Source organism: Bidens hawaiensis, unplaced genomic scaffold, assembly GCF_021521415.1.
Source record: "Bidens hawaiensis isolate Kalapana, Puna unplaced genomic scaffold, B.hawaiensis_p1.1 tig00004931_1, whole genome shotgun sequence".
Lineage (NCBI taxonomy): Eukaryota > Viridiplantae > Streptophyta > Magnoliopsida > Asterales > Asteraceae > Bidens > Bidens hawaiensis.
In genome coordinates, this window is record NW_027491311.1 from 1,553,147 (window position 1) to 1,579,877 (window position 26,731).

Consider the following 26,731-nt stretch of genomic DNA (forward strand, 5'->3'; position numbering starts at 1 on the left):
TATCAGTTTGGTAATTGTTGATGGGGCCATATTACCCTTACTAGCTAATAAAGGGTTTTCCCTTGGGTGTATATATAGAGAAAATAAATTAACATCAAAACCTAACCACCTAACCATAACAATTTTGTGTGCCTCCTCTCTCCTAAACCGGGTTCCTCTCAAGAACCCTAACACCATCCTTAACTATACATCCTAAAGGGGAACTTGATCAAGATGATAAACATGTCGACTACGTCATACTCTGCTGCGGTTACTACTCTCCCTGCTGTAACGGGTACATAAATAATTACAGGCTTATTATATTTTCATGTTTTTCCATTACTAACATGAAGAGCTGATCAACATAAGAATGTCAAACAAGTAGCAAAAGATAAATTCCTACTGTTGACATTGAACAACAATCGGTGGAATCACATATTGATGAATCATACATAATTTATTCCAACATCAATCCTCGAAAAGTTGTTCGAGTTGATGCTTTTAATGTCTCGAGCAAATCGTTTGAGCCTACTCAACCGATCTGCAAGAACACTGATTCGGGTGTGATAAGAGATGGTTATTTGAAAAAGAAATCAAAGAAACATTATACAAGTGCCTCAATCATACCTGAAATCACAGTCAAATGTAAACGTTTCTCCGAAAATCTTGAAAGGAGAGCCCAAGACTGTGTCTTGGGGTGCCTTTTTGAACTAATCATTTTACCTTATGTGCAGAGTTCATCTAGGACAATATCGGGAGAAAAATGGATTCTAGATAGCGGATGTTCTCAGCACATTAACGGTAACCTACACCCCCTCACTAATGTTAAGGATATTTATGGGGGTTACGTAGCGTTTGCGGGCAATAATGGGGGTACGATTACGAAAGAGGGAGAGGTGTCTAACGGTCGTATAACATTCAAAAAGGTTAATTATTGTGAGAAGGTAGATCATAATCTGTTAAGTGTGTCTCAAATTTGTGACAAGAAATACACTACCATTTTCACAGATAAGGAATGTGTAATCCTTCAACCAGGATTCACAATTCCAGAAGATATGGTTGTCATGAGATCACCACGATCTAATGATATTTATGTCCTCGACATGGGTATTAATGTATCGGCTACACCTTCTGAGATGTTTTTCATCTCAAAAGCAACTGAGAAAGACACAATTCTCTGGCATAGACGTATGGGACACATCCACATACGCAAAATGAACCATTTAATTGCAAACAATCTGGTGGATGTTGTGTCCCTAAAACATTCCAAGCTGAACGATCACTGTGTTTCCTGCAAGAAAGGTAAATAGAAGAAGACGTCTCACCCGAGCAAGTTGTTGAACTCGATTGACACTCCACTTGAGCGACTTCATATGGATTTATTCAGTCCTGTGAATCGTGCAAGTATTGCGAGCGATTTCTACTGTTTGGTTGTAGCCGATGATTATTCGAAATACTCATGGGTTTTATTTATGAGTTCTAAAGATCAGACACCTGTTTTGATCCAGAACTTAATCACGAAGATAGAATCACTTTACAAACATAAAGTGAGGCGTATTCGAAATGATAATGGTACGGAGTCTAAGAACAATGTATTGCACTTCTTTCGTATTCAACGGGAATAAATAGGGAGTTTAGTGCATCATACGTACCACAACAGAATGGAGTGTCTAAATGGAAGAACCGTACTTTAATTGAAGCGGTAAGGACTATGTTAGCAAATTCTAAGCTTCGCGTTCAATTCTGGAACGAAGCTGTGAACACCACTTACTACATGTTGAATCGAGTCCTCATGGTTAAGAAGTTTAAGAAAATGAGTTACGAACTTCTTAATAACCGTAAGTCGAATCTAAAGTATTTGGAACCTTTCGGGTGTCCGTGTACGGTATTGAAGAAAGACGCCAGGAAATTTGATGAAAAGGCGTTCAAGGGATACTTTCTTGGGTATAATTCACCTAAGAAGCGGGTATTCAACATTTCTTCGGGGTGTGTGGAAGAATGGTTTCATGTTCACTGTCAGAGTTACATCACACCTCCAACCGGTAAAGGACCCGACTAGATGTTCTGTAACATCTCGGATTTTTCATATTTGTATTCATTTAAGTTTAAACCGATTCGAGAACGTAATTCGGATCTTTTGAACTATTTAAATCTTGTATTTGTTGGTATTTAACTTATTTTATAAATTCATAACTTTCAATTATGCCAAATAGCCCTTAGGTGAGTTTATCATTCCCTTATTTTACTCAATTTTCTAAATGTTTTGGGGACATATGCGTATGTATTCGTATTTCATACTATATATATATATATATATATATATATATATATATATTCAAACAAATGCATACGTGTTATTGTGAGTGATTTAATCAAACATACGTGCTACTTGCTTACTTGTGTTACCATTCAATCAATCGTATATTGGGATTACTATTCAATCAATTATATAGCGGGTGTTCCTGCTAGTGACCAACGCCCGATTCGCTTAGCAACGGTCCACATACTTGTTTGTGTTTTGATTATATTTACCGCACTTATCACGTCATGCTTATTTATATTGTTATGTCGAAACTGGTGATATTCTCACTCAACTTTATGTTGACAAAAACTCCATTATATACGCATATGCAGGTTGCTTGTATTGAAAATTGAAGTTTGGACATGTAGAACAGACCTTAGGATAAAATCAAGTTAACCTTTATTTGAGTTTATATTTGTATATTTAAATTGTTTATTGTATTTGAATATTGTGTGTATAATTGAAATAAAATAATTAATTAGATATTGTCACATTTATATTATGATAGTATCTTCGAGCTGTGAGCAATCAGATCATGCCCCGTCATTTCTGCCTTTGGTTGGGGTGTGACAGATTGGTATCAGAGACGAAGGTTTTAAGATAGGTCGTTAGAAATGGTCCTAGACATATGTTAGGAACCCTGTATGTGCTTATATAAACTATCTTATGTGCTATTTAAATTGTTTACAGCTTAATTAGATTAGTTATTTTATTATATTTATCTTATTTAATTATTGCACACACACAAATTCCGAGGTTACGCCTCACTTTCAAAATATTTTTTTGAATCCTCTTAATTTTAGTAGATTGCCTTTTATTGTGGGAAATTCCTTAAGAATTCATGTGTTTTGTTTTGTTTCTTCACCTTGAAGCATGGAGGCATGACAAATGTCGTACAACCATAACTTTAAGCGGTACCCGCAATCGGCTAAACGGTTGCGTAGTAAACATAACCGGCTTAACGGTTATACTTCCAAATTATGTTTTTAAATTATTTTAAATGCTTAGTTGGGTGAAAAATCCATGGGCACTCCAACTATCCATTTCTTAAACCATTTTCGATTTGATTTTTGGGTTGGAACGTATCGTCCGGGATGGTTCCCGAGATACACCAACTACTTATATTTGATACGTTGATTCTATATTTAGTTGGGTCGATTAAATGCCATGTAACGCTCATGGTCCGAACAACTCCATTGATTCGGTAATTCGTTAATTAGTTGGATCAGTTAAATGTCTTGTACACGCTCACGGGCTGAACAACTCAATTGTTTATTACACGTTATTTGAATTGGGCCATCAAAATACCATGGGATGCTCATGGGAGGTCAATTCATAAACTTTATGTTGTTTATTTAGTTGGGCCATTCAAATTTCCATGAAAAGCTCATGGGAGGTCAACTCGTTTGATATGCTTGATTATTTTATTATTGGAAAATTTTATAAACATTGTTCATTTACTTAAATGCTTCAAACTTATACATATTATTTTAAATCCTGACTCGTCCTCGAGTCTTCACTAGCACTAATTCATATACATACATATACATATATATACGCATCCCTATTATTTCACATCAACTCATTCCCATAACTTACCCATCATCTCATTAAAATTTCATCTTTGGTCCTTGTAGAATGTCTTCCCTAGTAAATCATCGTCATAATCAACGTCGTTCACCTGCTTCTCATGATTGCTGTTCGACTACTATAATTAACAATGAGTTTGCTGCTGTATTTCGTTACCCAAATGACATCCAATCTCGACAAAACTAAAATACCTCGAACAAGAAATCTCATACTAACTTATATCCATTAAAATATTATTTAAATAATCTTTTCTTATTTATTTCCATATTCTTAAACTATAAATTATCAAGTATATTTCAATCATTACCCTCAAATTTAAACTATAAACATTTTATTACCTCTTGTTTTTTCTCATGTTACTTTTCACAACTTACTTATAAGTCTTTATTATTAAAAATTCAAATATTGTAAATTTCATTGATATTAAACTGCATTTTTCATCATTCAAATTTAATTTTCATTATTAAATTAAATTTTTACCATTAAAATTGACTTTTTGATAAATCTTCATTAAAACTTATCACTCACATTATTCATTGATTAAGTTCGTTATTTGAAACTAAACGGTTAGTAAATATTTCAACACCCTACTTTGACTTCTAATACATTTTGAAAATTTTAAAACATTTTAATGATAAATTCGTAGTTGTTAGAATAGTAATGGTGGTTCATGCATATCTAGCCTCACATTTATCTTATTTTATTATACTATTTCACACTTAATTTTTGGTATCACAATTAATTTAAAATTTGTTATTTACTTGAAATTCCATTATAAACCATCGATAATTCAATTTACATATTTCCTAATATTTATAAGGATTTTGTGAAAAAGGAAAAATCCACGAATTTCCAAGTTAATCTAATTTAATATCTTCAATCACCCACTTTATATTTTCTCTAATTTTAAAAGATATAATTGGAATAGGACTATCTCGGTGATTCGGGAATATCCGCTTCCCAATTTAATCTATTAACGATTTATTTGAATACGTACATTTTCGCATTTTCATTAATATTTCAATTATTATTTACAAATTATTATAATTTTTATTATAAAATCGAATTAATCTCATCTTAAAAATCGCAACATGAAAAGCTATAAACTTTATATTAACTTCTATTTAAATCTCATAAGTTCTCAATTAACTAAACTTGACTCACCAAAATCCTCGTTTAAACTTATACTCTCGATCTTAAGAATTTCTTCCTAATGAATACGATATTTACAGATTCCACATGTTATTACTATATATATATATATATATATATATATATATATATATTCAAACAAATGCATACGTGTTATTATGAGTGATTTAATCAAACATACGTGCTACTTGCTTACTTGTGTTACCATTCAATCAATCGTATATTGGGATTACTATTCAATTAATCATATAGCGGGTGTTCCTGCTGGTGACCAACGCCCGATTCGCTTGGCAACGGTCCACATACTTGTTTGTGTTTTGATTATATCTACCGCACTTATCACGTCATGCTTATTTATATTGTTGTGTCGAAACTGGTGATATTCTCACTCAAATTTATGTTGACAAAAACTCCATTTTATACGCATATGCAGGTTGCTTGTATTGAAGATTGAAGTTTGGACATGTAAACAAGACCTTAGGATAAAATCAAGTTAACCTTTATTTGAGTGTATATTTGTATATTTAAATTGTTTATTGTATTCGAATATTGTGTGTATAATTGAAATAAAATAATTATTTAGATATTATCACATTTATATTATGATAGTATTTTCGAGCTGTGAGCCAGATCACGCCCCGACATTTCAGCCTTAGGTTGGGGTGTGACATGTTCGACTACGAGTCGTTATTTAACTCGTTCACATAGTCGGTTGAAGTCGTATCTAAGACTTGGTTAGAGCATATTTGGAAGAACAATGTATTCCATGACCGAGTTCCTCTACATACGAAGAGATCGAAGTATCTATACAATCGGGAACATCGAATGATGTTTCTGATTCCTGCGATGAAGCTGAGTTTGTTGACTCGTCTTCTGTTCTTTTGGAAGAAACTCAAGACATGATTGAGCCAATTGCAACTGAAGATGTGTCACCAATTGTCTCCTTAGACACAGCCGAGGAGAATATCACCAACCTTAGTGATAATGTATCTGTTCCTGCGAATCCTTCCTTAAGGATTCATGCAAATCATCCACAGGAACAGATAATCGGTAACGTAAGCGACGGGGTACACACACGACGCCAAGTCGCTAACGTATGTGATGAAGAATCTGAAGTTAACGTATCTCATACTGATAATGTATGTGAAGATTCTGTGATGTGTGCTTATGCAGATATGCACGCCACGGGAATTCTTAATATTTATGCACGTATACATATATGTATTTTCGTTAATAATATAAAAACTTATCACCAGCGGGTCATCCAAAAATAAAACGAAGCATTCGGTTGGTGAAAGCAACCGACACAAACATAATAAACGAAACTTTCAGTTGGTGAAAACAACCGGCACAACGATAATAAACGAAACGTTCGGTTGGTGAAAGCAACCGTGTCACACCCTCAAAATCCACTAACGGAGTTTTACCGTCAGAGGGTGTGAACTAACAGGATCGGAATCATTAGTTATAATCAAACCATAAAAGCGTTTAAATGAAAATAAGTGCGGAAGCATAAAACCATAGAAACAATGTTGCGTCACGCAGGACGATTTAAACCAATGATAACAGTTAAAAGTAAGTTTGCATAGTTAAAAGTTTATCAAGCAATGCATGTTCCTAAACCGCGCGCCCGCCTCGGCTACCTGAGAATAACATACTAAAAGTGTCAACACAAGGTTGGTGAGTTCACAAGTTTAAATAAAAATAAAGCGTTCAGCGTTTGCGTTCAGCGTTGTGCGCTACAGCGTTACAGCGTTTTGCGTTACAGCGTTTTGCGTTACAGCGTTTAGCGTTACAGCGTTTTGCGTTACCAGATAGTGTTATGTCAATTATATATCGATAGGTAGCTAGTCTATACAACATGTATTACTAAGTGTTCGACACCGAAGCTGACTCGTTTAATAAGTGCCTTGTCACCAGGTCCTCCAGACCATGGTACGTGTTAGCCAAAATTACACCCGCTCGACCTCCAGTCGAGTTTAGCGTTGGGTGGGGTTTGTCAAACCCAGTAGTACTACTCAACAGTGACTCGCTATTCAAAATATTAACCGGTTCGATGTGTAGGACTTCAAATGTTTCGTTTGCCACTTAGCCTTTACAAGTGATATATAATTTATAACAAAATCTTAAATGCGTTGTGGAGTATGTTATCTCCCCCAAGTGAAAAGCGTTTGAAAACAGTTTAAAGAGGGGAAAGTGAAACTCACTGTTTGCGAAGAATTTCCCAAATTAAATCACCAAGATGCGCGTCACCGAAAAACTCTCTCTAGCGTTCTAAAACAATAAAGAGATTTTTCTAAGTGTCGGAATATTATCGAGTCTCTAGACCCGGCACATAATACCTATGCACATAACATGTTTCGTGTTTCGTTTGTGAATCATGTGTGACTTTAACAAGTGTTTTTGTGACACATTACATGTGTAAGCAATCATATACGTGTCATGTATTCATAAAGTACATCACTATCAATTATTCCCCGTAAGGGCATTTTGGTCAACAATTAACAATTAACTAGCCATTATTCCCCATGAGGGCAATTTGGTCAAATCATGGCAATCAATTAGCAATTATTCCCCGCAAGGGTATTTTGGTCAAAACAAAACAATTATATAGCAAGTATCATGTTTCATGCATTTTTACACAACTCAGCAGCTAGTTTTACCGAGACAGAAATCCTACTAGAAAGATTGTACTATTTCACCGATCATAGCATCTCAATTAATTTACCAAAAATCATCACAGAAGCACATATGTTTAGGTTTCCAGAACATATTTAATTATATTTTTATTTCACATATTTTTTTCACAATCATCAAATCATTACAGCAAACTCATAACAGTCAAATTCATGCGCAACAGAATGTTATTTGCAATTCCCGTTAAACGAAAAATCCAATAAATGCAAGACCACTTGGGTTAGGTTCCTAACTCAATACGTCAACTTCCAGAAGTGGAACCAACCCAATTGGTCTCGTAGTTCATAGATATAACATTTACAACACAACCTAACAGCAGGTCTAACAGCTCAGCTTTGCACAATGTTTTTGTAAAATCATAAAAGTTAACCTTTACTTGTCCAAAAATTACAAATTTATACTCTATAGAAACTAGACTCAACCTAGTTTAGTGTAGTACCAATAACCTCAACCAATTTTCATCTTTACACTTCGTTACAGTCACTTAAACATCAATAACACATTCTGTCCAGAAACTGTTTGTATCCAAACTCAACATATTAACAATCTATGAACTATCATGCATTCATATAATCCTCTAGACTCCATAAACACCATCCATGCACAGCAATTACATAATACATACTTGATTAGGGTTTGTGTTTGAACTCAAATCAAAGACACAACAATTTACATGTAACAAGATTCAATCTAGTTATCAAATCATCATTCAAATAACAACAATCATATTAACTATACACACACACCAAAATCGGCTGTTAGGGTTTACAATTAACCCAACAAACATCAAAACTAAGTAACAAGGATGTATAGGATAATCAATTATACCTTCCTAGCACCTAGTTCTTCAATCACAAGCTTGATTTCTTGGTTGAATGTGTGTGTGAAGGCGACGGCAGCAAGGGTTTACAAGGGAGGGGGGGCCGATCGGGGTTGGGATAATAATAATAATAATAATAGTTAGGGTTTACTTGTTAATGATCTATTTATAAACACACAAGTTACACTCAAGTCCCTCTACTTTCAATTGTTGTTTTTCTAACTTAACTAACTAGTTTACATCTTGAGTTAATGTTCATAACCATGTTATCACGTAACACATAAGTCTAACACATAATTATCACATAATTACTGTTTTGACGTTTTTCGTTTATTCATCAATCGTTTGCGTCAACTCGTTTGCGTTTCGGTGCAAATCCCGAAAGACTACACATGTAGTAAGTGTTAAGCGTCATTTAAACCCTAGTTTAAATGTAATGAAGTGTGCGTTATAGATTTAATGATCTTAAGTTTGAATTGACGGAGTTGAGTTAACGGAGTTAACCTAAAATTGACGATTGTCACATCATTCCCATGTTAAAGAATTTTCGTCCCGAAAATTTGAGTCAAGTCGTGATGAGTGTCTGAAAAAGTAAGAAAAATTTTCAGTTTGTCATAAACCGGCACAACGATAATAAACGAAACGTTCGGTTGGTGAAAGCAACCGACACAACCATAACAAACGAAACAGCTAGTTAGGTGAAAGTGATTAGCATAAACCGACTTGTGAGTCGATAACAAACTAACTGACCTTACGCATTTAGGACGTGTGAAGCAGCGGAACCGGGGTTAATCTTAAATTGCTATCAAACCGACCACTAAACTCACGAGGTGAGTTCACGACCCCTTTCTACTATTTTATTGTTTTATAAATCTAGGGTGGAAAACATACACAACTATTTTTATATACGATAATTAGAAACAAAACACCAATCCTTATGAAAACATGAGTTGAACTATGTAGTGCTAAAAGTCCCTTGCTTGCATACTATAAACATTAGCTAACGTAGTTAGCCATAGAAATATATGAATAGTACTATTAGCGTTGACATTCCCCCCTACTGTTAGGTTTGTCGCACTAACCTCCGATATTACATCAACCAGGGTGTGTATATTCCATTTGTGAGATTTAAACAGGGCAAAAGGATATAAGTCGTGGTTTGGTTATAGGCTCAAGGTTCGTCCTATTAATTCGTAGATTTATCAAGTCTACGGAGGATTATCGTATTTGTTTCAACAGATTATCGTATACTTATTTGTGAACTGATACAATATTTTATAAATAACGTTATTTCATATCGAGTCTCAAAACTTGTGAACTCAACAACCATGTTATTTCAAGTTATTGTGTAATATGTATTTTCCAATGTGTTTTACGTTTAATGTCATTGTGTAATATATGTCACCATTGCGTTTTATGTTTCAAATTATTGTGTTTTATGTATTTGATAATTTGTTGCTATTTTATCATTATATTTACATATCAAGATTACACAACGTTGCTATTAGTATTTAAAAAAAATATACATGATAAGTAGAAAGACACAATAACAAGAAAAGACACAATGATAGATAGAAAGACGTAAGGATGAAAAAAGACACAATGAAACGTAGAAAAACACAATATCGCAATTTTTGTTTTAATTTTTATATAATAAAGTCATACTCATATTAAAGATAAAAAAACGTTTGTTACTATGGTGAAATTTTTTTTTTTTAAATTATCATATGAAGAAGTTATAAAAGTTTTAAAATGATTAAGGAATTGACATGTGACTTGCATGTAGAAGAGAAAATATATGTGATTACTTTTATGTCCTTATCATTTTGGTCTCACGTGACACATGTCAATTATTTATGGCTTCTCACACTTCTTGTTTTTGTGAGCCTTTATAGAACAACTCAACTTAAACTTAAGGAAGAATTTTAAAAATAGTCCTATTTAGGAGAGAGAGTACACAAGTAGTCCCAGTAAATAGCAATTTCCAAGAATGGTCCCATGAAATCCGTCGGAGTCGCCACCTAGGTCATCCCATCGATAGATTTCAATATCCACTAATATAGTGACAAGTGTCCCATAACCCACCTACCACGTGGGTTTTCCCTTCAAATAAATTGGAGCAGATTGTTTTGTTTAAAAATCATCTTTGAAAAAGCATCATTATTTGAAAATCATCTCCATCGAAATTCGTGTTTTTTTGAAATTCATCTGACTAGATGAATTTCACGTAAATTTCATCTTTGGAGAAGAATTTCAAAAAAAACACCATCTTTATCTTCATCTTCATCTTCTTCATCATCTCCATCTTCTTCATCTCCTTCATCATCTTCATCTTCTTCTTCTTCTTCTTCATCTCCTTCATCATCTTCATCTTCTTTATCTCTTTCATCATCTTCTTCATCATCTTCATTTTCTTTATCTTCATCTTCGTTACAACCTCCCTTCGCCGCCGCCGCAACTCATCTCCTTCCTCGAAGAACTTCAAGAGCTCATTTTTTTTCCGGCGAGCCGCCGCCACCGCCGCTCAAATCCATATGAATCTCCGGCGATGGCGGTAGCTCGCCGGAAAATGTTGAGCTCTTGGAGTTCTTCGGGAAAGGAGACAGGTGGCGGCGGCGAAGGGAGGATGTGACGAAGATGAAGATGAAGATGAAGAAGGTGAAGATGAAGAAGATGAAGATGTTAGGATTAACGAAATTCACATGAAATTCGTCTGGTCAGACGAATTTCACGTGAACACGAATTTCAGACCAAAATAATCAGGATAGATAGATTTGAAAGTAAAACTATCGGATTGTGGCAATCACTTTACACGTGTCAAATGATTTAGTGGTGGACGAATTTCAGACCAAATATATCAGCGTTGATAGATTTCATTGGATTGTCTTGGTAAGTTGAATATTTCAAAGACTATTTTGATACTCTCTCTCTCTCTTTTTTTGGACTATTTTCATAATTTTCCCTAAACTTAATAATAAAAAACTAACATAATAATTACAAAATTGAAAAATTCTTAAAATAGCTCATTCTAGAGAGAGAACCCCCAAAATAGCCTAAAAGTTTTGATTATTCCCAAAGAATTTAGACTGAGGAGACACATTGGGAGGAGATCTTTATTATGAGGGAAGCAAGCTAAACTCTAAAAAATATGGATGGATCAGACCAAATATGGGAATAATGTTGATGGATAAAGCTAAATTTTTGAAAATATTAAGGGAGCAGACCATAATTCTTTCTTAACTTTTCTTCTAAAAAGACAGTCTTTCCAGACGGTTTTATTATGTTTCCTACCTGGACTAGGTATGAGCTTTTTTTCCCAAATACCAGTACTGTACCGATATCATACAGGTACCGTCCCGACTGATCATAAGCGGTACCGGTATCGGTATTTCTTTTTCTTAAATTCGGTATCGATAAAAAGCGGTATTGGTATCAGTACTTTGCGGTAAAAATCGGTATTGGTACCGAATTTATATAAGATATGTATCTAGAGGATTTCTAGGGATTTGTACTAAATTTTTAAAAATATCACATATAAATAACAATATCACAAATTGTAACAATATCACAAATTGTAGTTACTCTGTTTTTTCGAATTTTAAGCAACTTATCATATTCGAATCATAATCATTATTTAAAATGTCAGTTTGTTTGTTTTTTCCCTTGAAAACCCAGTACTGATCAAACGGTTAGGATTTAGGAATCCTCATTCAAGATAATATTGCATCTTCATTACCAATGGTATGGTGAGGGGCATCGAAACCCCTCTACAGTACCAAATCAACGCTATGTCATCGCCTCGTAAAAAACGGGGCATCGAAGTCCGTCCCGCTATGGTTTATGCCCCTTGAGCGCCCCAATATATATATATATATATATATATATATATATATGAGTGTAGTGAGAGAGAGAGAGAGAGAACCCTCACCGCGTCTGTCGTCACAACCACCGTCCCTCCTTCTGCGCCTGCTTCAACCGCGCCCTCCAGGCCCCATCCACCGCGCTTATAGCGGCAAGCCTTATGGTTTTGTAAGTTTCTGCATTCTATGAATTTGGTTTTGTTATGGTTTTTTAAACTTAGATTGGTTATGGTTTTGTTAGAGGTTTATAAAAATCTTGTCTATTTAAGCAGGTTAAATAAATTCAATAAATTAATGATAATCAATGATATATAACAATTTAAAACAAATTTTTTTACTACTAAAAAAATAAAACGCTAGTTCGGACTTGTTAAATGCTAAAAAAGGATAAAACGCTAAAGTGGTATCGAAGCGGTAAATTACCGAAATATCGGTACCGATACCGATAGCACACCGAAACCGAACCGATTTATTCGGTACGGTATTCGGTTCCTACTTTTTCTCAAATTCGGTGTCGCTGCTTTCGGTATCGGTATCGGCACGGTACCGATTTCATCCCAAACCTGGACCATACAAATTTTCAATTTCTTGAAAAATGTGCCTTTTTAATTTCTTCTTCGAAGACGCATTTAAGAGAAAATGCTCCCTTAATATTTTCAAAAATTTGGCCGTGTCCATCAACATTATTTCCTATTTGGTCTGCTCCTTCCATATTTTTAAGAGTTTGACATGCTTCCTCATAATAAAGATTTTCTTCCAATGTGTCTCTTCGGTCTAAATTCTTTGAAAATAATCAGGACTTTTGAGCTATTTTAAGGATTCTCTCTCGCTATTTAGGATTTTTTTTAATTACAAAATTCAAACATAAAAGTTGGAATATTAAAAGGTTAAATTATAGGGGTCATGGATCAAAATAGTAATTTAGGAAGGTCTATAAAAAAAAGAAAAAATAAAGTAAAATCCTTAAATAAAACATAAGCGTAGCTTTAAGCATACGCAATGGATGTATAACTGACGGCCTGATTTTGAAGCTACTCGGCAATGAACGCGGGAAACCATATTATATTATATATATAAACACACCAAAACTCCTGCCTATTCATCGTAACATTCACCCACAAAATAAAACACCTTCCATTCGATTCTTGGAGTTGTTGTGATCCCAATTCCGATCTCGATTCATCATGTTTCCCACAACTGCTGGTAAGTTTGCTTCCAATTTTCTAAATACACATTGCAAATTACTCAAATAAAAGATTCAACCAATTTTTGTTTTTTGAATAAAAAACAGGAATATTAGGAATTATCTGCATATAATATTTGGTATCTTGTAATAATATTCGGTGTCTTGCAACAGCCTCAAATTCAAGCATTGGCGGTTTTGGGTTGTTTGGGACTAACGAAATCTGCATTTCGACTTTGCTCATTGGTATTTTGTTGTTCATTTGGTGACTACTTAATGACTTAGGTGTTCGTTATTATTTCTTGTTTAACAAAACTGAAAAGGCGCTCTTAGTTACCTGTTTTGCTGTAATTTTATATGGTTTTGCAGGACCTCAATTAGCATTTAGTAATTGTGACAATGCCCAAGGAAGAGGAAGCAGAATTGCGGTTTACCGAAAAACAACTTCTGAGGATGCAGCAGATGGTAAAGAGAAACTGATTACATCAATTTCTGCCATGACTCCTTACAAAACTAAAAACCATGAGGAACTAAGGTGGGAAGATTACAACTTCACTAGACAAGGTATGATTGAGTATTTATAACCCCTCTCCATTTGATTATATATTATATTTTCAAAATGCTAGTTTGTTGGTGATTCATGCTGCTAACATTGCAAATCCTTTGCAGAAAGTTAATTAGTTTTATATGTTGTTTATAACAAGTTATGTGAATATATAAACTTTTTGATTTTAAATTATTTACAACATGATCTGGTTTTTGAAACCGGTCTGACGGTGGAGCGCCTGTACGATGACCGGTATGATTATGAAAACATCAGTTAAACCGTACACCCCCTTTTATCTAATCTTTTATGTGTTGATTCAGGTGGGTTTGGCTTAATCTCTTCGGCAGTAAAGCCAACATCACAGGGAACCGCTTCAATCTTTTCAACATCAGTTAAACCGAGCACATTTGGGCCAACATTCCCTTCATCAACCTCGGGGACGGCCAGCTGGAACTATACTGGACCCACATTTAATTCATTCACTTCAAAACCATTTCAATTTTCACATTCTGCAACCTCTTATTTCCCCACTGCTCCTTCAAACTCAGTCAACCCATTTACCACGTCTACTCCTTCAAACTCATTTAGCCCATTTACCACCTCTACTACTTCAAACTCATTTAGCCCATTTACCACGTGTACTCCTTCAAACTCATTTATCATTGCACCCAACCCATTTACCACATCGACTTCTTCAAACCTGTTCAGCCCATTTACCACGCAGACTCCTTCAAACTCGTTCAGCCCATTTACCACATCAACTCCTACAAACACGTTCAGCCCATTTACCACACCGACTCCTACAAACTCGTTCAGCCCATTTACCACATCGACTCCTACAAACACGTTCAGCCCATTTACCACAGCGACTCCTACAAACTCGTTCAGCCCATTTACCACTTCGACTCCTACAAACACGTTCAGCCCATTTACCACTTCGACTCCTATAAACACGTTCAGCCCATTTACCACATCAACTCCTACAAACACGTACAGCCCATTTACCACTTCGACTCCAGCAAACTCGTTCAGCCCATTTACCACATCGACTCCTACAAACACGTTCAGCCCATTTACCACTTCCACTCCTACAAACTCGTTCAGCCCATTTACCACTTCCACTCCTTCAAGCTTGTTCAGCCCATTTACCACATCGACTCCTACAAACTCGTTCAGTCCATTTACCACATCGACTCCTACAAACTCGTTCAGTCCATTTACCACATCGACTCCTTCAAACTCATTCAACCCATTTACCTTTCCAGCCTCAACAACTGCATCATCAGTTTCATTTGCTCCTTTGAATAATAATCTCTTTACAAACTCATCTACTTCACCAGCCAGTAATCTCTTTACAAACACATCTTCCTCATACAACACATTTTCACCTTCTGCAACCACTTATTTGACCACCGTTACATCTGCTCCTTCAAACTCATTCAACCCATTTACTCCTAGAACAAATCTTACCTTTCCAGTCTCAACCACATCATCAGTTACACTTGCTCCTTTGAATCAAAACACTGCTTCTCACATGTAAGCTCTTTTTTAATCTAAAAATGTTATATCGTGTTTCATTGTTTTAGGTTGTTGACTTGTTTGGCTCATGGGATTTTCGTTTACAGGTCTTCGTCTCAGATTACAACCATGGAAAAACCATCATCTGTTGCTAGTCCATTTGGAGTACTTCCACCAAGCCCTCGTGTGTATTTTGATGGTTACCAGTTGAAACAACAAATTCAATATGGGATATCCAGCATACCTGTAAGTATAGAATGTATTTCGTCTTTGCATATTATAAAGAAGACTTAATGATCTTCTGGTTTTAATTATTTGCCAAGATTAATATTTGAGCAAAATGCCTCCTCGCAGGTTAAAGACAAGCCTGCTCCGGTCAAGTATTCATTGTTGACTACTAGGCATTGTCTGGAAGAATCAAGCTGCCGGTTCGAAAGTATGACCCGAAATCAAATGCTCAAAAGGTGAGAATTTTGAAAATCTGAATTTACTCCCATATCATGTTAAACGTTGCACATTAGTATTAATTTTCATTGTTTTTTTTTCAGATACCATATTTGAGTGACACCAAGGATGTACCAGTTGTTGCATATGTCCCAAGGGAGAATCCTCGGGCATTGGTGATCAGTCCTGAAAAGTGGCCACTGATCTCTGCGAGAGAGAACATTCATGACGATAAATCTAGTAGCACGTGTGAGAATGCTAAAGGTAACAACTTTTAACATGTCTCATATTCTTCACATGTATAATTTTTGGTTTACGCGACTAAATAGACAGGGTGAGTCAAAGCGTTTTAAACCCTTTTAATGATGCTCCACACCAATCTGTCCTATGGGTATAAAAAACTAGCCGTTACATTGAATAAAATTAGATTATTATTGATATAATGTTAACTTTTTGTTGAAATAATATTAACTTTTGTTGATCAGATGATACAAACAAAGAGGAACCATTGTTTTCAACAGTCTTCGATGTACCTGTTGAACTTCAGCAACCCGACTACTACACGCAACCTAAAATATCAGAGTTAGAAGCAAAAGAAAGGGCCGAGCCTGGATACTGCATACGCGTGAACGACTTTGTGGTTGGACGTCATGGATATGGGAGTATCAAGTTTTTAGGGGAAACGGATGTGAGAAATGTTGATATTGAAACTGATATCCGGTTTAATAAGCGTGGAGTGATTGTGTATATGGATGACAGTAAGAAACCTCCGGTTGGTGAAGGCCTTAACAAACCTGCTGAGATCACGCTTCTTAACATCAAATGGTTTGATAAAAAGACTGGAATGCAGCACACAGATGGATCAAAGGTTATCAAATACACTGAGATGCTAAAGAAGAAGGCGATGGCACAAGGTGCTGAGTTTGTGTCGTATGACCCGGTTGAAGGAGAATGGAAATTTAGAGTCCAGCACTTCTGAAGTGAATTGCAAACAGTTTGTTTTAATCTGAAGCTATGTCAGCTAATGCATTTTAGAGTGTGAAGATTTGTTTTGTCCTCATTAACAGTTGCCAGAATGCAAATGCTATTACATTTTCAAAGCTTAGTAAAATGTTTTTATCATTATTATGCTTTATTATTTCAGTTGAAGTTATCTATCTTAACATTTATTGGCCATTACACATCATCAAAACTAGCTTAAGCATAATAACTGGCTCGTTATAAAAAATGTCGATATTATTAGCTTTTAGTCCGCACAAAATATTATAGAAACAACATACAACAAAGTTCATAATATAGTTTGAATCTTTCTAAATTTCCATGTTTTTATATATACCAGTACAGCAATTCCGTCATGTAGAAAGCATCATCACCTTGGTTAATTCACCTGCTGAGTTCTGTTTCAAACGGCATCGACAAGCTGCTTGCATCAGATACTGAATCACCATATGGATGACACATGTCCCCAACTTTTCCTGTATTTTGACTTGAGAAACTCAAAGGTGATTTAACATCTTTGCTTAAAACCGCCAAATCTATAATGTTCTCGATCTCTCTCACAACTTCTCCCATTCTGGGTCGGTCAGCTCCTGAATCTTGGACACAGCTCAATGCCAGGTTCACAAACCTTGTCAAACCTCCAAGTGTTTGGAATGAACCAAGAGATGGATCAAGAACCGTGTAAATGCCATTTGGATCTCCTGACTTGTCAATCGCATCTTTGACCTCTCTTACGATGTATTTACCCTTGTATATCGGTGGCCTTGCGGTTAAGAGCTCTAATAATACAATCCCAAAACTATAAACATCACTCTTTTCTGTCAGTTGTTGGGTCATGTAGTATTCGGGATCCATGTAACCCTGCATTTAGAGCGGATGCTTACGCACAAAGAATATAAAACGCATCCATATGAAAGAGAGGATTAATGAGCACATACCAGTGTCCCCTTCACTTGAGTAGAGACATAACCCTTTGATTCATCTCCCAAAAGTTTTGACAATCCAAAATCAGCAACCTTGGCATTCAAATGTTGATCCAGGAGAATGTTAGTTGATTTGAGGTCCCGGTGTATAATGGGAGGGTTTGCAAGCTCATGCAGGTATGCCACACCATTGGCAGAATCAAGAGCTACTTTAAGTCTCTTCATCCAATTCAACTTCATGCCTGTCATCCCGGCTTTAAATAACAATAAACATGTGTTTATCTTCCCATCTTATTTGAGGTGACAAAAATGGGAAGCGAGTGAGGGTTGGGTAATGGGTCAAATCAGTACGGGCTGAAATGGGCCGGGTTAGGGTCGTTGACCTTAAACAATTTTATCAGAAAAAAAAAGTTCATTAAAAATTAGTGTTGTCCAGTATGCTTAAAAATTGTATATATCATTAGGTTTTAAGGATTTAAAAACACAGATTATACTAGTGATAATTCATCTGTTTAGATAATGCTATTCAAGAGGTTTATTGGTATTCTGACCATTTGGTGTGTTCAAGAGAAAACACAACGCTGCAAACTTATTCGCTGGTAAATGAGTCGAAATTGTCATCTCTGGTATATACACTATTCCCATACTGTCTTTTCATAGTTATATGGGTCCCAAAGAAAGTAAAAGGCTAGGAAGTAAGTAAATTTACCCGAAAGATTATCTTTTAGAGTACCATTTGATATGTACTCATACACCAGCATTTGTTCACCTTGCTCGTAACAGAAACCGAAAAGGGATACAACGTTTTTATGATGAATCCGTGAAAGAAGTTCAATTTCGGTTTTAAACTCTTGTGCACCCTGTAATGATCCTTGTTCAGCTCTTTTGATTGCAAATACAAGACCACTATCAAGAGTTCCTTTGTACACCTGTCATGCATCATCTTTACCTCTTTAGAGATGCATTGCACTCTTTATAAAATAATAACTAAGAATACTTATTGCACAAAATTGAAATCTAACATAGGTATGTATGTCACCAGGATACCTTCCCATAGCCCCCAGATCCAATTATATTTTCTTCTGAAAATCTGTTAGTGGCTCTTTTGAGTTCTTCAAATGAACACCAGCGCGTTCCTTTTAGTTGAGGAGCATCACCCGCATCATTGCTATTAAGCTGCCAAGATGCTACATTATCAACCGATATACGAATATAAGAACATCAGTTTGTTGTAGAAAGATGAATATATTAAGAAGTGGAAAGTTTGGTAACAAGTCAAATCATGTCTCTTCAAGAATGTATCAGAAATGAATTGTGTGTGTGTTTATTTTATTTTATTTTTTTCTGGTTTTAAATATGCCTACAAAAACTATGTTATGCGCTAATAATATATATTCTTTTAAAGATTTTCAACCATTTGACCCGTTCATTTTTAAATGAAGCCTTTTTACTTGACCTGTTATATATAAACTACAATCCAAATCGACCCATTTTGAAATTTATGAGAAGATATTTCCAACTCTATAATATGTTGCCTATATCCCAATACATCTTACCGAAAGGATTATTCTCTTTGGCTTTTTTGGCTTGTCGTTTTTTATAGACCGCGTAAGTTATAGCCGAGGCAATAAGCAACAGGATCACAGAACCACCAACCGCAGTGCCAATAATGATGCCACGATTTGATGACTTCTTCCCTGTTGATACTCCAAATCAGAAAACATGTTTCTCTAGTGGCAAAACGAAGTTTTAGATTTTGTTTTGTATGTTAAAATCGAACAAATAATACCTGGAAAGCAACAATAGCTATCATCAAGAAAAAATGAAGGTCCATAATATGGGAGAGAGAAGAGTTGGCGGTTGATCACCGTCCCAATTGAAGAGACGGCTGAACGAGTAAAATAATCTTGACCCGAGGGGAAAATGTGGAGTTTATATTGAAGGTATTCACTGAGAGTTGGATTAGAAATAGAAATAGAGTCCACTGGAAGTTGATTGGACCGAAAGGCGGATAACAAAGTATCACGAAGAGTTGTATAGTAGGTTAAATTGTCCAAGTTTGAGAAGGAATGAGAGAAAAAAAATATGGTTCCTGTGTATGGACTTGTGCATTTACAATTTGGACTTAGCACTTTATTTGAACCACAGCGCACGGGTGGACAATTATTTGATGGTAAACCAGTTGGCGGATTGGGCTTTCCAGCTGCACAATATCTTCCTGTTGCTCCGCCTTCGCAAATTGGATTATTTTCAAGACTGCACATTCACAAGTAAACGGGTCAAAATAGCCGCCTCTTTGAAATTCTTATAGTCACCATAAGATATCTTACTTTAAGCTCAAATTATATCCAGAATTTTGTTTGAAGCTAGTGATGGAATTGTTAGTGAGATCAACTATCAAGTCACCATTATAGCTGCTGCCAACATCCAGAGTTCCGTTAAGATCGTTATTGCTTAGCATTCTGTCAACAGATAACGAAAAAGCCAAAGAAGAAACAAACAATCTCGGTGTCACATTTCACTATTTGATGCACCGTTGATCATATTTAATATGAAATGATAATTTTAACTGCTGCTTAGGCAGTATCACTTTAGAAGACAGCATTCAGATGATACTCACAATCTCTCCAACTGAGGCCGGAAGATATCGGATGGGATTTCTCCTTGGAGCTGTGTCATTTCCATCAATCTGTTACACAATGCTTAAAGTATTGTAACACTGTCTTCTACAACACATAACAAACTCAAAATATTATGGCAATATGGTGAAGTGTCTACACTGCAGCACACGGTTTAATGAAAAAGTATAGATAGAGACAAAACATATATATTACACTGAGGTCAATGATAGAAGTGTAAACCATGCAGGAATATCAGAGTTATTAAAACTATTATTGCTCATGTCCCTGCAAATATTAGATATATGATGTTAGAATTACGGGAAAGTTAAAAATATAAAAACTGACCAAATTCAAAAATATTTAAACCAACTTACACATAAGAGAGTGAGCTCATTTCTGAGAGATCTGGAACAGGTCCATTCAGGATATTGTTTGACAAGTACCTGATAATAAAAGAATCTGCTAATTAAATCCTTCCGCCAAAATAAATAGCTCTGAAATTAACATTATTAGCACAAAAAACTAAAACAAAAGAATAACTTGGCTCAATATTCTCTTGTTACTTACAGCTCACTAACGCTTTTGAGACTTGTTAGTTCCTGAGGCACTTTCCCTGTCAAGGAATTTGAGTCCAGGCGTCTGTTACAGAAAGAATGTATTCAATTCAGAAGGCATTTTCATAAATTTTAAATATTTTTAATAGTTGATACTTACACGACCTCAAGAGTCTGCACGCTTCCTATCAATGGAGGAATTCTTCCAGATAATTGGTTGTTGTTAACTATACTGTAAACAAAATTTTGTGCAGATATTTCCATGTCAACTAAGTAAAGTTTCATATAATTTAAAAACTAATGCAATGCTTACAAATGTATTAAGCTCATGCTTGAGTTGAAAAGTTGAGATGGAATGGGACCAGACAACTGATTATCTGCTAAATGGCTGCATCATGACAACACGCGTGAGAACGGTCACTTGCAAAAGTTGTGAACTAACAATGTGATATATTAGAGACAGAGCATACAAATGTTTTGTTTTCACTAGATTGTCAAGACCGGGGGCAGTTTCATTAGAGATGGGAATGAGTCCTGAAAGCTGGTTATCGCTTAGATCCAACCATGAAAGATTAGTTAAACTACCAATGGATCGTGGGATAGGTCCCGTAAAGCTGTTGTTATTGAGACCTCTGCAGCAAATAAGAGATGAATCAGAAACTCTGTTAAACCAATAGACCATGTATTAAAGCAAGCACGGTGCGACCAAATCCATTAAGGATGGGATTCAGGCAAACAATATCTCTTTCTTGGAGGATATAGAGGCTGCTTAAAACATATGGAATACCAGTCGATCCAATATTATATTATGAATAATACAAAAATACTTACAAAAAGACTAGCTTCTTGAGGGATCCTATTGAATCAGGAATTGGACCCCTAAAACTGCAACCAACCAAGATTCTACATACACGTGTAGAGTACTTTGTTAGACACAAGGTTTTGAATAACAAAGAAAAACCGTGACAAATAAGTTTGCTGCATTTGATAAACAAAATGGAATTCTTACAACGTCGTCAAGTTCTTCAGTTTCTCAATAGATGGTGGAAGAATGGCTTTAATCTCTTTGTTGTTGGAAAGATCTCTACAGGCATAAACCATAAGTATATATACAGTTTCAATTAATCATATAAGCAAAAGTTGAAATGAGAATGGAAATTAAGCCTACAAATATTGCAACATGGAAAGTGATGGAATGTCTCCAATGTCCATAGTCTTAACGCCCATGCCTGCCAGTACTCTGGATTAAAGAGGTGAAACGTAAGTTAAAAGTTACCTATAACGGTTTTCTAAAACCATGAGCATTACTCGAAAACTTAAGGGAACCTACCAATACCCTGCTAATCATTGGGATCAAGTAAAACTAGGAATGCAATTTTCGACGAAAAAAATCAGGTTTTGGCTTGGCATATTCAACCCATTTAAAAAGCGGGTTGTGTTCGGGTCGATCGGCTTAATACGCGATTCAGCCTGACCCGCTTAACCAATTTAGTTAAACAAGTCAACCCGCCAACTTGTTTAATTAAACGGGTCAGGTTGACCTCCATTTAGTTAAACAAGTCGTCCCGCCATCCTGTTGAACCCATTTTTCGCACCCATGTAACATGTTTAGAGCTTGATTATTACCCATTTACCCATCAACCTGTTTGATACGTTTAGATAGATGGGTTAAATAGGTCGTGTTTGGGTTACACGATTTTAAGTGTATGCACGTTACGGTTAATGTTTTGACACGAATAAAAATATGGGCCGTGAACCTGCCAACCTGTCAATCGATCCGCCAAGTACAAGTATAAACCAAAACAACATATCAATGCATAAAGATGACATACAAGGTGGTTACACGTGATTCGGTACAGTTGATCCCTTCCCATCTACTTCCGCAGGGATCGGAACCCTTCCAATCAGGTGGAAGATTCTGCCATCCAGACTTGAGAGCAGTTAACACAGCAACTACAAGTATAAACCAAACCAAACCAAACCAAAACAACATATGATCAATGCATAAAGTTAGGAACAGAATAGCAAACCTGATGATCACTTGCTTATAAAATATGTAGGTATATAAGCAAGTACTTACCATCATTTGGATCTGTGACTGCTGCAATTACCATAACTTGGCAAAAACAAATCATCACCCATAACCGAATTCTTCTTCGACTCATTTCTCTAACCTCAACAATATGATATTCTCCCCGAGTACACAAAGAAACTTAAACAGCAAATCACAAATGGCTGGAAGCATTTGGCACACTCCGCATTCGTCAAGTTCAATGTTATGTTACGTAACACCTGTACGTATATAATAAAACAATAAACAAAAATTGATGATACCCATGTTGACCAGGTCATTGTTAAAGATAACGACAAGCAGGATCGTTACAATGGTTTCCGGCCGTTTTGTTTTTGGTGTTGCCAATATTACTTGGTGCTAATTATATTATATTATAATATTATATTGTCAACTGCTCTTAACTTAATTAACCCGTTTATTATTGGAACCATTAAATCCATGCATCAAATCCGCCACATGTACTCTTACCAGAGAGTGTTGTTGGAAAATTTTTATTATTTCAGTATTCATTTTTTTTATTTTTATTGTCACAGGTTAGTTCTATTTTAATATTCTAGTCATTCTTTTTAACACACGCTCAGTGGTTGATTCAAGAACTTATTCGAATGGAGTCACTGTTTTTTACATGCTCCAACTTCATAGAACCGTACATAAAAATTTCTGGATAGGCTTGAGTGTTTCACGGTTTGGGTTCGACGATTTAGGTGGGGTTCCAGGTTCTGGACACAACTAAACACATTCATAAACTAAAAACGTTAAAATTAAAAAAATCAACTTAAGTATTAAGTAGATACTGTTGATCAATATTAAACCTATGAACCTGTTACAGTAGAAAGAGTCGTAACCACAACAGAGTATGACGTAGTCGACATGCTTGTCTTCTTGATCAAGTTCCCCTTTAGGATGTATAGTTAAGGATGATGTTAGGTTTCTTGTGAGAAACCCGGTTTAAGAAAGAGGAGACACACAAAATTGTATGTGTGTTTTTATTGGTTATGATAATTTATTCTCTCTATATATACACACAATAGGAAACCCTTTATTAGTTAATTAAAGTTAATATGGTCCATCAACAATTACCCAACTAATATATGATAAGGTATAATTAATTATTTTAATCTATTATAATATAAATTATAACGATGGCCATATATATATAACATATATATATACATATATATATATATATAGGGATGGAATCAAGTGAAAACTTCTCTTATAAAGAAAACTTAAAAACTCATAAAAATTTACATAAACGAAAATGGGTATTATAGGATATTATGTTTGTTTTGAAAATAATTAAATAAGAAAAATGGTATTATAGGGATTAATTTATTCTCTTTCTCAATATTTCCTATAATTGCTCACTCTTCTTTCACCCTTAACTAATCTACGTAACTATGTTTTGGCCATGGAATAAAATTTATTTTGTGCATGGTGCAAATTTCAAGTAATGATAATATTATTTCGGTGGGGATTTCAAAATAATTAATTTGGATAAAGTAATTCCATTATACAGGTGCTGAAATTTACATGTATGTAAGAGTTGGATTACGTAATATGTGCATGTGACCGATTACATGCATGTGTAGTAAACAAACATATACAATTGAATGATTGATGGATTACATATAAGCATTTACTTGAGTTAAAAGAAAATATGTTTTTAATCTGAAAGTGACGAACTTGTATATCAATGTACATTAATTAATATTTAAATAGTTTTGAAGTGCACATATGCAAACATCTATGGTTTTTTTACCTAGACATGCATAAAAATCTTTGCACATGTGTGAATGTCGATTTGAAAATGCTCGAATAAATGTTGGTTCTTATATCTACTTTTTGTTACATGCACATTTGTAAATTGGATATTATGTTTTGAAAATGGATGGCGATTTGAAAATTTACATATTCTTTAAATGTAAGTTCATCTTGAATTAATTGATAATCAGTTTCAAAATTTACATAAATGAAAATGGTATATTTACATATATGCACAACATCTATGTATGTGTAAAAATGGGTTATATCATTAATCTACTGGAAAATATACAAATATAGAGAAAGAGAAAGTTAGTTATTAGAGAGAGAAATAAGTTTAGTTTATAAATATGCCCTTTTTATTTAAATTCTAGTTTTCAAGATAAAAAAATAATGAGTGTTTGACATAAGTTCCTAGAGTTCTTAAAAGATTTGAAGTTCTTAAAGGATACCTTTTATATATATATATAATATTTATTTTTACATTCTCCCATTTGGTTGAGTAATTATTTATTATGAGTATTAGAAAAGCCTGATAAGGAGTTAACACTTATTTGAGCTTTAAACTTAAACTGGAGCAGAGAAATACAGTTATTGAATTGAACATCAGCTCAAGACCCCCATTAATCATACTGCAGTCCTTATTTAAAACCTAAGTAATTATGATCAAAATTTTCAAGTAAGCTCTTCAGAACGTTTGATGTGTATAATAATTTGTCTATATGTCATTATGCATGTAGAACATATTAAGAGACATACAAAATCAAAACTGGAGAGAAAAAATTATTAGTTACTCATTCGTAGTACGATATGCGTTGTACATGGTCATCAATAAACCCGTCATGATTATAAGTTCTTTCATAATACTTATGGGTAATATACCTTTAGTTATAGGATCCTTAAACATATCATGAATGTACTCGATATGAAAATTTAGTTTCCTTAATTCGTTCATAAATGAATAATTATTTTTATATCGAATTTTAATACAGCACCTCTCGAACTATTACTGTTTGAGAAAACATGGCAGCTGACTTTATCACAGTAAGTCTTCAATATACAATTTAGAGGGAGCAAATAAACTTATGTGTCCACTGATAAATATTCAACAACATTTAATGATTAGGTTGTTGTTATCTGTTCATTATGACTCCTTCATGAGATAGGTATATCTGCTGACATAAGTATATATCCCAAAAATCACATTTTGTTATATTTGAACATAACAATGCATAGAGTAATCAACTGGTTTGAATTCTCATTTCTTTTAAATTATAGTTTCTCGTTTCCTTTAAAGATATTTCAACACGCTTTTAGATGCTTCGCAATAATCTAGACATATCTAGTGTGTTGCAATATGAGTAATATCTGAATGAGTATAGACTTGAACCTACATAAGACTTCTACTTAACGAAGCATGAGGTAATAATCTCAATGGTCCTATTATCCTATAAAGGAGAGCAATATTGTTTGTTACATGCGTAAGGACCCATTTAAGATAAAACTTATGGAACAAAACTAACGTCCCTTTGGTTCTATCTCAGAATGTTATGATATCTATCACATAAGGGATATCTCTAAGATCTATCAAATCAAAGTATGTATGAACAATGCTTTGATTTATGTAGCATATACTTGTCAAAAGAATTTCATCTGTATAAGAACAAGTTTGAGGTGGGTACATTAATCCACTTGTCAAAAAAA

General features: G+C 34.8%; 3 protein-coding genes across 3 annotated transcripts; 2 read left to right on the forward strand and 1 right to left on the reverse strand.

Annotated features, from left to right (window-relative positions):
- Nucleotides 1-1,690: 1,690 nt before the first annotated feature.
- On the forward strand, nucleotides 1,691-16,282 carry LOC143628374 (uncharacterized). The gene is made up of 7 exons (XM_077097987.1): nucleotides 1,691-2,021; nucleotides 13,758-13,829; nucleotides 13,953-14,147; nucleotides 14,451-15,666; nucleotides 15,756-15,894; nucleotides 16,003-16,112; nucleotides 16,197-16,282. Exons 1-7 carry the CDS (start codon nucleotides 1,691-1,693, stop codon nucleotides 16,207-16,209), a joined length of 2,076 nt encoding a protein of 691 aa, XP_076954102.1. The 3' UTR covers nucleotides 16,210-16,282.
- Nucleotides 16,283-16,479: 197 nt separating this feature from the next.
- Nucleotides 16,480-17,103, forward strand: LOC143628376 (nuclear pore complex protein NUP98A-like). Its single transcript, XM_077097988.1, has 2 exons — nucleotides 16,480-16,483; nucleotides 16,578-17,103. The coding sequence occupies exons 1-2, from the start codon at nucleotides 16,480-16,482 to the stop codon at nucleotides 17,069-17,071; spliced, it is 498 nt and encodes a 165-aa protein (XP_076954103.1). The 3' UTR covers nucleotides 17,072-17,103.
- Nucleotides 17,104-17,475: 372 nt separating this feature from the next.
- LOC143628391 (leucine-rich repeat receptor protein kinase HPCA1-like) lies at nucleotides 17,476-23,360 on the reverse strand. The gene is made up of 19 exons (XM_077098006.1): nucleotides 23,270-23,360; nucleotides 23,022-23,142; nucleotides 22,358-22,429; nucleotides 22,199-22,273; nucleotides 22,021-22,092; nucleotides 21,660-21,821; nucleotides 21,503-21,577; nucleotides 21,350-21,421; nucleotides 21,203-21,274; nucleotides 21,010-21,078; nucleotides 20,849-20,920; nucleotides 20,635-20,703; nucleotides 20,345-20,476; nucleotides 19,804-20,270; nucleotides 19,571-19,711; nucleotides 19,062-19,201; nucleotides 18,724-18,943; nucleotides 18,030-18,268; nucleotides 17,476-17,952 (listed from the first exon to the last, which is right to left on the reverse strand). Exons 1-19 carry the CDS (start codon nucleotides 23,352-23,354, stop codon nucleotides 17,476-17,478), a joined length of 2,832 nt encoding a protein of 943 aa, XP_076954121.1. The 5' UTR covers nucleotides 23,355-23,360.
- Nucleotides 23,361-26,731: the final 3,371 nt, after the last annotated feature.

Bases quoted from the DNA above. Each gene is read 5' to 3' on its own strand.
- LOC143628391 (XM_077098006.1), bottom strand. From the start codon at position 23,354: ATGAGTCGAAGAAGAATTCGGTTATGGGTGATGATTTGTTTTTGCCAA. The intron at 23,143-23,269 runs GTAAGTACTTGC...TTATACTTGTAG, and splicing joins AGTCACAGATCCAAATGATG to TTGCTGTGTTAACTGCTCTC. The intron at 21,578-21,659 runs GTATGCTCTGTC...GTCATGATGCAG, and splicing joins CTAGTGAAAACAAAACATTT to CCATTTAGCAGATAATCAGT.
- LOC143628374 (XM_077097987.1), top strand. From the start codon at position 1,691: ATGTTAGCAAATTCTAAGCTTCGCGTTCAATTCTGGAACGAAGCTGTG. The intron at 13,830-13,952 runs GTATTTTGTTGT...ATGGTTTTGCAG, and splicing joins CATTTCGACTTTGCTCATTG to GACCTCAATTAGCATTTAGT. The intron at 14,148-14,450 runs GTATGATTGAGT...GTGTTGATTCAG, and splicing joins TTACAACTTCACTAGACAAG to GTGGGTTTGGCTTAATCTCT.